The following is a 10204-nucleotide window of genomic DNA, read 5'->3' as shown; positions in this document are numbered from 1 at the left end:
TTTGCAGCCCGTTGATACTGCTGCTGATGCTGGCGGTGCTGCGTTGTTGTTATATTGCTATATCCTTGCTATTCCTGCGGAACAGGACTCCTCTTGTTGTTGCTGCTGCTGCAGCTGCTGCTAATTCTGCTTTTCCGCTTATTTTCTGCAGTTGTAGTTGTAGTTGTAGCTTGTCGTCGCTGGCATTGCGAGCATTTTGCCGCACTTAGCGCAGCATTTGCATAATTTGTGCTGCCTGCACATATATTTTTGGGTCAGCGATGGGTTTTTTTTTGTGTTTTTTTTTGTGGGCAGAAAGCAGAAAGGGTAGGTTAAAGTGAGTTAAATATATCAGAAGATTTTCGGGGGAGAGAGAGATTTCGTGTTAGGTTAACATGCAAATTGCGCCCCGTGTAAGTCGCTTAAATTTTCGGCTTTGTGTGCTTAATTAAACGTTTGCCGCTTATTGGGGCAAATTAGTGTGTATTTTTCAAGCCCACCCTTTGAGCCACCAGGCACCCCAAGCTATTCACTCCGGCACGCGTTGGCCTGCACGTGTCCCCGACACCTGCAAAACTGACAAATGCACGGCGACAAAAAACGTAAGGAAGTCATTCAATTGGAAAGTATTGCCATGAAATCGGAATACTAGTATAAATATTATATTAAACCCTAGTTTTTGATAAAAAAGTAGAAAGTAAACTTTTATGTTACTATATTATGCAAACTACTTCACTAATTTGTATATAGTGTTTGGTAATCCTTAAGAATATCTCTCCCCTGCGATGTTAAGATACAATATTATGATGTAATTCACTTAATAAATCTTAAAAAACTACGACTATACAAGATGAATAACATATTTCTTTCTTAAATAGATTAAATAGATTGTAAGGCTAATAATCAGCTTAATAGTAACGTATTGACGCTGAAACATTACTTTTCACATTAATTTCTTGCTCTGTAGCAACAGGTAAACTGGCAACTGGCACCTCGCACAATGGCAGCCGACTTGGCAACTGTCGCGTTTCATTCACTTTCCGCTGAGGCTCGCATTTGTTGTATGGATGGGTGTGTGTGGGTGCGCGTGAGTGTGTGTGCCCAGTGAACTGTATGCAAATATGTACACCTGGTCTATATGCGTGTGCGTGTGTGTGTGTGTGATTGCGAGGTGTGTGTGCGTGTGTCTCCGCTTGCGAATCCTCTTGTGTTGCTGTTGCCTTTGTGCGTTGTCAGTGTGTCACTGTGCCAGCAGCTTGTGCAGTTATTGTTGCTCATCGCCGCCCACCTGCCCAGCCACCCACCTGTCCTCCAGCCACGCCCTCTGCCACCTGACGCCCCTTTCGACCCTTCCGCCCCTTGGCACACCCCTTGGCGCATATCCCCCAGTCGTTATCCTTTCGGTTCGCTGAATGTTTTTGTGCTGATTTTGCGCTTATTTTAAATGTCTTTTATGCATGTTGTTTTTTGTTTTTTGTTCACTGTTCGCTGTTCGCTCCCTTGGCTGCTTTATTTTTGTTTACGTTTTTGTTTTATGCTCTTTATTGTTAATTATTTAAAATTGCAGAGCTCAGGCTGACTGAATGACTGGCCGCTTGGGTGTGTGACTCTGGCTGTCCGTCTGTTGAATACCATCGGTATTCGCGAAAATGTCTGTTTTCCATATCCCTTTGGTCCTTTTTCCCCCATGTTTTACCGCCACCACCACTTTGGAGCCAACCGAAAACGCACGCTTATTGGAATTTTATTTTTGAATCGCCGTTTTGTATGTGCAGGTATTTCCATGTTTTTTTTTGAACGTTTCACGTTTGCATTTCCCTCGGCTTTAATAATGGTTTAATTTTTGAAATTGTTTTTAAATCGGCTTATTTGAGGTGTGCCGCACACAGCTGGGCTCCATCTGCATGTACAAACTTCGTTCTCGTTGCCTCTGCAGCATTTTTTGGGCTCATGTATTTTGTATTTGCGAGGATAAATATTCAGAACTTGGGGCATTGCTTATCAGATTTTTTGGGGCGAAATATATCGATTGAAGTTCTGTTTTACCATTTGTGTAAACATTTTTCATAACTAATATATGCACAGATTTTATCTTTACGGGAATGTATGAGAAAGTAAAATAATATGGAATGTGTGCCAATAATAAAGGTCACTATTTGTGGCTTATTCCCACAACAATTTCTTTTTACCATTTCTTTTCACAATTTCGGCACAGAAGTTTTAAAGGGAATCTCTAATTAAAAGTAAGCATGCCAATATTCGTAATTAATATTGAAACAGAAGCTGGTTGGGCTAACTAAATTATCTGTGTATCAAAAAGGGTAATAGAAAATCCACAGCCAGAGTTCGTTACCCCCAACTGTATGGAGTTATCCTTTGAAGTTTGTTTTGCTGCCTAACCACTCTGTAATCATATCAGTTACAGTAACTAATCCCCGGGTGGTGAAATGGGAACCCTTTCTCTGCAGGTCCTGGGCCCATTCATTCATTAGGCAAACATTGACCGAAGCAATCTACATAAAAACCACTTGAGTGAAAAGTTGCACTCCGTCGTCTGTTCATTGTCTATTTTAGCTGGGCCCATAAAAACCAGAATCTAGAGTCCAGAGTGCAGAGTCCACGCCCGGATGCCGATCCGTATCCTGGGAGTTTGAGTTGAAGTCCTGGGGGAGGTGAAGCACCAGCGACATCGGGATTATTTAGCGCATTTAGAAAATAGGTTAACAGACGCTTTATATTCATATAGCCGGGAACACTGCGAACTTTATTCGTTATAATGACGTTGGCAAAACTAACGCAAAGTGCGACGACGAGTCGCGTCGCGTCGAGTCTCGGCCAGTTTCCATTAAACGAATGATCCCACTTAATTAAATTTAAATTAGGAGCCTAAAGTTGAGCGTCACGGACGTTTAAGTGGCATCCAGTTGAAGAGCGGGACTTGGCTTATTTAGCAGGGGCCCAAAAACAAAAAGGCGGCCGAGATAAGTGAAACGAATGAATGGACACTTAGGCCTCGAGGAGCTGAGCTGCAAAGCTGCTGCTGCTGCATCGTTGTCTTGCGGAGCAGCACTTCCTTTAATTAAATAATTATTTTGTAGCCACTTGCTGATTACTTTTTGCCCCCTCACCCGCCTTTTTGTCTCGCCTCTATTCATTCGCAACTTAACACGTTGCTGGGGATCCGGAGATACGGGTTACTTTATACGGGATATACTGGATACTGGTAACTGGAAAAACGGAACTGACCTTTGCGAGTGCCCCCAGTAATTTACAGCTCGCCAGATGATAGGCATCGCCCGGAGTTGGGACCTTCAAAAATTTGCCTTTCAAAACGAGCTCGCCCGCAATGTTTTCCTTTTTATTTTCGCCAGTTTCACCCAGTTCGTTTTGGTTTTTCCCTTGTCGACGACGGGGCACGTGCCAGCCGTGAATGGAAAAACAAAACACGATGGCAGGATCGCAGGATGGCACGATGGCAGGTATTTAGCGAATCCGGCGAGATAAAAATGTAACAGGAAAATTATTAGGCCGCAGATAAAATCCATAATATAAGGCAGCTCATTTGCATTTCAATGAGGTGATTAGTATGCCAATGTCATGCCGCAAAGGCAAGGTAACCATGCCCAATAATTGAAGATATCTGTATTTTTCTGCGAATCTGCTATCAATACTAATTTATAAATACCATACTTGATTAGATAGGTTTTTTGTTTTTTATTTTGGCATTTATGAGAATGTCTCTCGTTTCATGTTTTGTAAGCCCACATTTGTTGGCGTTGTAATTAGCTTAAGTCCCGCAGTGAAAAGAAAAGTACTCGTGGCAATCAAAGACAAGTGAACCGATAATTGATAATTTATTTTTTCTGCCTGCGAATCTGACAACTTCCCATGCCAACGTAAGGCAAAGTCACAAATAATGAGCACAAATTCCGCTGTTTATATTAATGCTCGTCAATACGCAAAGGTCGAAGTCACTAAGTCATTCCCTCAGCCAATCAGTCAGTCAGCCAGTCAGCCATTCCCTCAGTCAGTCATTCCCTCAGCCAGTCAGTCAGTCATTCAGTCAGTGAGTCAATGGGGCCTCGACAAATTTGGCAACTTACAAAAAAGAGGGCCGAGCATTTGTCGCTGTTCATTTGCGGCTTACAATTCCTTCCACTCCTTCAGATTTACTTTTCCCTGGTCCTTTGCTTTTCTTTTTTTTTGGTTTTGTTGGTGGCTTTGTAAGTTGTTTGGTCACACACAGCACACTTAAATTGCGGCTTTGCTTGCTTAGCTTTTTCTTCGATTTTTTTCTTTTGCGAATTTGGGGAACGAAACTTGAGAAATATTTGGGAATTGGCTCTTAAGCGACTTTTACATTTGCATAAGCTGCTGGCACACAATTTTTAAAATGATTGCCGCTACTTTATTATCACTTAATGCGCGCTCGGTTTTCTCTCTCCATTTCCTTGGCTTTATCTTTTTCCTTTCTTTACTTTTTATTTTTTTTGCCCAGCGGTTTCTTTTATCACTCGACTCGATTTCGGTTTTTTGGGCCCGATCTGTAGTTCGTTGAGGTCCGTCTGCCGATTTTCCGATTTTCCGATTTCCATAGACCGCTAGAGCGACAGCATCCTCGAGACTTTCCGCCGTAATCGTCCTGTTTGACGCGCGCACGATTGAGTACTGAGTTGGATGCTGAGCAGGTGTGGTTGCGAATCGGAATCCGGCCGGGCGACAAAGCTACAAAAAGGCCGCACTCTCTCTGGGCGCTCGGAAAATCTCGGAAAACTGGGAGGCTGTGCTCAGTGTACTAAAAAGGGCGGCTCGCCGAGAGATTTTCCATCGCGGAGAGCGAGCGCACACGCACTTGTCTGCAAAATCGGATGAAATGCCAGAGAGAATCCGCCTGCAGACGCGTGTTTCTGGCAGTGTTACTGACCTAGTAACCGTTTTCCTTCCTATTTTTTTTTCAAGTTTACTCTTTGCCAGGACATAAGAACAACAACAGCAACAAGGACAGCAACAACAACGGCAATAACAACTGGAGTACATCTTGTCGTTCTCTGGTCGGTTGGCCTTTTTATTGCCCGCTCGTGAGTGCAGCACAATCTGCAATTGTTGCTGTTGTCGCTGGCATTTGGTTAGTTGTTAAGCCAAATCCGAGTGTTAGCCGGAATCCATAACAGCAACTGAGGAGCTGAGTGGCCAAAATCAATTAAAGCGCTTTAGTAGAACCCTTTCGTTTGCTAGCCAATGGCATCACCTACCAAATAAGTGCTTCTAACCGCCGGCATAGGTTTAAAGAGATAAGTATCTTCTAGTTTATTGATATAACATATTTACTATACATAACTATATACAAAAATTAAATGTTACCATTTAAAGAGTAAGATTTATTTATTTGGTCACTTTATATAATAATACAAAACAGCTTAATAAAGTTACTTTACAACTATTTACTACAAATAAATTGTGTATGATTACATTACACAGCCAAACAGTTTGTTGTTTGAAACTATACACACTTAGATATGTCAAATTGCATTAGAAAATTACAAAAACTAGCCACATATATGAGTGCAACAATAAGGTATCGAAATAGGGCTGGCACAAGTAGGATGCTACCTGTGCTGCTGATCATTTTCTCAGTGATCCAATTCACATTGCTATACACATTGGTGTACAGGGATGGCAAGTTGCTGACGCCACATCCAGAGAGAACAGTCACGATGCCGTAGACCGTGCCGTTGTTCATCATTGGAGCACCCCAATCCCCGCCACACGGCTGCTGGGCAGTACGATCGTCATTGTCCACGGCGCACACGTACTCCATTTGTGGAACACTCAGCATCCTGGCGCAGCTCTTGGAGTCGATCACCTCCACGTCGATGTAAAGGATATGAGAGGCAAGGGGACCACCCTAATAAACATTACTTAACAAATTAAGAACAAATGATAAAGAATTGTATCCACCTTATACATTCGGCCCCATCCCATGACTTTGCACTTCAGACCTGGCAGCGGTGGATGAACGGGCAGTCTGGCTATGGAAATATGCTCATTGTGATTTGGGAATGGCCGCTCCACCTTCAGCAGTCCGAAGTCCTGTTTATTGCGCATTGTGAAGCTATCGGGCAACCATATCTGCTCTACAGGAGTAACAAATGTCCTGCTCGGAATGTATTTCAGCCGATTGAGAGTCGCAGCCACAATGAGCAGGATTCGGCTGGATATCAAAACCCTTCGTTTGCTGTAAATTAGTAAACTAATAAGAGTGATTTAAAAATAGTTGATATACCCACTTTATCAAACAGTGCGCGGAGGTCATGACGAACATTGGAGCTAGGATAACGCCTGAGCAGAAATGATTGTCCCCAAAGAATTTGTCGGCAGTTCGCGACCTTAGAGATACACAAAACTTAGATAATGCAATCGCATCGTCATCGAAATCGCCATCAGATAGGCGTTTACCACGATTTAAGGAGGTAAGAGATGCATTTTCAGAAGGATGTCCACGGCAGTTAAAAAGTAGACAAAATGAAATCACTAGCAAAACCAACAAATTTTGACTACTCATGACGATTTTGAAAAGTCTTATTTGATGAAGGAAATAATTTGTTTTCTCTCTTTGACATCAAAGTAAAATATCTGTCAGCATCGCTTACTTGTCATTGCCACTGAATTATCAATTTCTGCTTGGATATCAGTTTTTACGGATAATCTTAAATTTGGTCATTTGGCTAAGGCGTTTAAGAGCACTTTAAGCCATCAAGAACAAACAGTCTACAGTTTCCCTGTGTATATGCACTGCTCTGCAGAATTTAGAGTGCCCCGAGAAGTGGCTGCAACAAAATTGGAGGGATTAGGTAAGCGGCGGCAGAACAAACCGTTTTACATGGCAATTATGCAGGAACAAGCCTGACCCATGACGCCTGACCCTCGGATCCTGTGTAGAGCTATGTAGAGCTCTAGACCCATTTCAGCAGTCAATTCCAGGATGAAGGACGAGAGTCCTGCAGGAGCAACATGTGTGCGCTCGCACCGCTGCTCATTGGAAAATCAATTTTCAATAAATGCACACAAATTGATTTCCAGCTCGGGGCCTTTCAAGCGGAGTTACGAAACACAAACGCACGCACACAGTTGCTCCCCCACACCCACACACACACGCACCTACACCCAGCAACACATAGCTACACACACATAGCTACACCTGTACCCACACTCACACTAACACCTGCATTAAGAGCAAAACTTTTCAATTTACGTTCTGTTGTTTTTCGAGCATCAAATATCCCCGACTGTCAAAAGTATTTGCCGAGAGATTTTCGCCTCCACCCGAGGAATGGATTTTTGTGCTCCGATTTTCGATCCGATCGCCGGCCCTTTTATCTCCGCGGCTCGTTATTAGACTTTTTGTGCCCCACTTAAAGCAATTTTCCATTCGAGTGCCGAAAAATTCCGGTCGTACGGAATGCCGTAGTCAGTAGTATTCCATTCGCACACCTACGTACGAGTATGCCATATTATTCCATATGCCACACGTATGCTCGCTTATCCGCGCCTGAAATTCCGCATCATGCAGCGCAAACACTTGTTAATTACTTTTATTATATCCACAGCTTCACTTGCACAGTCACGCAATTCATCGGCTGCGAATACGTATTCGGGTCTGGGGATGGGTATGGCGATGGCGATGGTGATGGGTATGGGTATTCCGGGTGCCATGTCCCGTATTCCATATCCCGGACAAGTGGGCTCCGGCGACGAGTGCGGCATTATTGCCTGTTGCTTTTGCCAGTGGCACTGCCACACCACAGCTGATGTGGTCGGCCGTAAACATGCGGCAGCGAATGAGTGGGCGTCGGATTCCGCGGGGTTGCACACTGCGTATGCCGTACTCCGCACTCAATACTCCGCCACCAGCTCCACCTCCACCACCAGCTCCACCTCCAGCTCCACCGTACTCGACAGTAACGGGTCGTCGTCACACACAAGTAATTGCAATCAGCACCTTGGCAACCAGCAGCTGCGCCAAAATGAGCGAAAAAGGAAGAAACTCGGCCACGGACGTATTTATTTATAAAGCAATCCGTAACTCACGGTGCGTGCTGCCGTATATCTTAACACCCGAATGCCAAACGAACTCTTGGAACTCAGCTCAAGCGTACGGATTTAAATTTATTGGTAAGTAATGAGATTTCAGTCTTATTTCCTTTTGATTTAATGCCCACTTTTGATCTCTCTTCGTCGGCCTTCTAGTGTTAAATGGTCATCTGGCTGCCATTTATATGCTAATTGAGAATTTTTAATTGTAATTTCTTACGCACTCAGAGAAAAACACAATGGGATAAGATAATCGAACTTATTTCGATAAGGTAATATACATCTTTCCTACTATTACTTATAGCTTATTTGATTTATTCCACATCAAAATTTATGTAGTAACACATATTTAAGTGCACATATTTTTGGGGATGCTTTAACAAAAGGCCTACTTTATGAAGGGGACAAGTGTCGCTGTGCCAGCACAATGGGGCGTATGCTTTATGTGTGTTTACGAACGCCCACTGGGAAAACCACGCGGCGTATACGCAACGCCAGCTAAGCCAATTTACAGCGGAATGAGTGGCGCAATTATGCGGCCATATTCCATGTGGAAATTAACGTGAATTGTCAGCCAAGATTGGCATTGTTTTCGTCGCGTGTCACGAGTGTCAAGCGTGCCGCAAATCGATCGATTGAAATCAAATGTGCAACAATAAAGAGCGACACAGGCCAGAGCCACATGAATCGCATCGATTGGCTGTCACTTGAGATGCGGCCGTGTCAGCCCCGAGTGGTAATAATTTAGCAACTAATTAAGCGGCGGAAATGAGGAGGAATAATACACAGATACTGTACAGATACAGATACAGATACTGATGCAGATACAGATACAGATACTCGTACGGACTGGCATGCACACAGATTTTTCAATCACACAAGCACACAGACGTATAGATCGCATACAAAATGGCGAACGAGCACGCACACACAGAGAGTGAGAGAGAGATGGCTTTTCCAATTAAATTTATAACTTATTTATGATGGCAAGTAATCTTCTTTGGGCATTAGGAGATGTAATAAAAATGATTGAAATATAATTGAGAATTGACATAAAAGCCAAACAAACACACAATCATCCCACACCACACACACACACACACACACATGCACATACACATACAGGCGAGCGAACACATCTAGCTTATAAAATCCAGTCGGCTGGCTTGGCAGGCACTTACAATCAACGATTACCTTTACACCTGCCATTGTGAAAATAAGCCATAAGCGGAAATTACATCAAAAGGATATTGTTATATCGATGAGCAGCCATCGAGGAGCAGGCGTCACAGCTGTAACCGAAAAAGCAGCCAAATAGCAGAAAAATAAAGTATGGCAAAAGGTGCCATAAAATAAATAACACGAGGTACCAAATAAACATTTCTGGCAAAGGGCGAGGCTTCTACCATCCAGCATCCAACATCCCGGATCCAGAACGAATCCGGAACTTCCATGTGCCATGTGGCATGTGGCAAGTGGCATGTGTGCTGGTTTCTATGTGTGTGTGTGCTCTGTGGGGCGGATGTTTTGGCATAAAATAGACTTATCCTAATGAAAAAAGTCTCGCAGGCACGTTAAGTAAGATATGTGATACCGAGAGACTAAGTTCTGTGTAGGGTGGGCCCACTGGCTGAAAACTGGAAGCCGAAGGCAATCTTTAAGGCGTCGAAACGTTAAAAGTTAGGCCTGGCAATAGTGAAAGCTAAGCGGCTTATGGCCCCAGCAGCATTGGCAACACGAACATTGAGAACATCGAGAACAAGGTGGAACAAGGACCAATCTTAAAGATTGCCAATGGGGCCGATTTCCACAGACTCATTTGCCTAGTTTGCCCAGATACGATAAGAATTTAAATTGAAATAGTTTTTACGCTAGACACTGGCTACGGCTACACAGACACAGACACACAGAGATGACGACACGAAATTCGTGTGTTCCTCCTATTCCGACTAATTTTGTAATTTATGCGGGACCCACAATTTACATAGGCAAATGAATGCCAACGGAACGTGCAGAACCCTCCAGGGGCTTTTAGTTGTATTAACTTATGTTGATGGCCCAAAAGATAGCTTCAAACACAGGTAAGTATCAGTTGAGCATCGCTCGCATATTTGCGACTACTGCCAAGAAGGCA

The 10204-nt window shown here is 43.5% G+C and overlaps 1 protein-coding gene across 4 annotated transcripts; it reads right to left on the bottom strand.

The window, feature by feature from the left end:
* Positions 1 to 5361: 5361 nt before the first annotated feature.
* Positions 5362 to 6591, bottom strand: LOC122617487 (trypsin alpha-3). 4 transcript variants are annotated; one of them, XM_043793367.1, is made up of 4 exons: positions 6436 to 6577; positions 6267 to 6365; positions 5938 to 6214; positions 5362 to 5884 (listed from the first exon to the last, which is right to left on the bottom strand). In XM_043793367.1, exons 2-4 carry the CDS (start codon positions 6299 to 6301, stop codon positions 5480 to 5482), a joined length of 717 nt encoding a protein of 238 aa, XP_043649302.1. In that variant the 5' UTR covers positions 6302 to 6365; positions 6436 to 6577; the 3' UTR covers positions 5362 to 5479. The 4 variants fall into 4 exon arrangements, with proteins under 4 accessions (XP_043649302.1, XP_043649303.1, XP_043649300.1 ...); XM_043793368.1 differs by having other exon boundaries at positions 5938 to 6205; XM_043793365.1 differs by having other exon boundaries at positions 6267 to 6591.
* Positions 6592 to 10204: the final 3613 nt, after the last annotated feature.

This window comes from Drosophila teissieri, chromosome 3L, assembly GCF_016746235.2.
Source record: "Drosophila teissieri strain GT53w chromosome 3L, Prin_Dtei_1.1, whole genome shotgun sequence".
Lineage (NCBI taxonomy): Eukaryota > Metazoa > Arthropoda > Insecta > Diptera > Drosophilidae > Drosophila > Drosophila teissieri.
The sequence above is the reverse complement of the archived record's forward strand: the minus strand, read 5'-3'. Positions and strand labels throughout refer to the sequence as shown.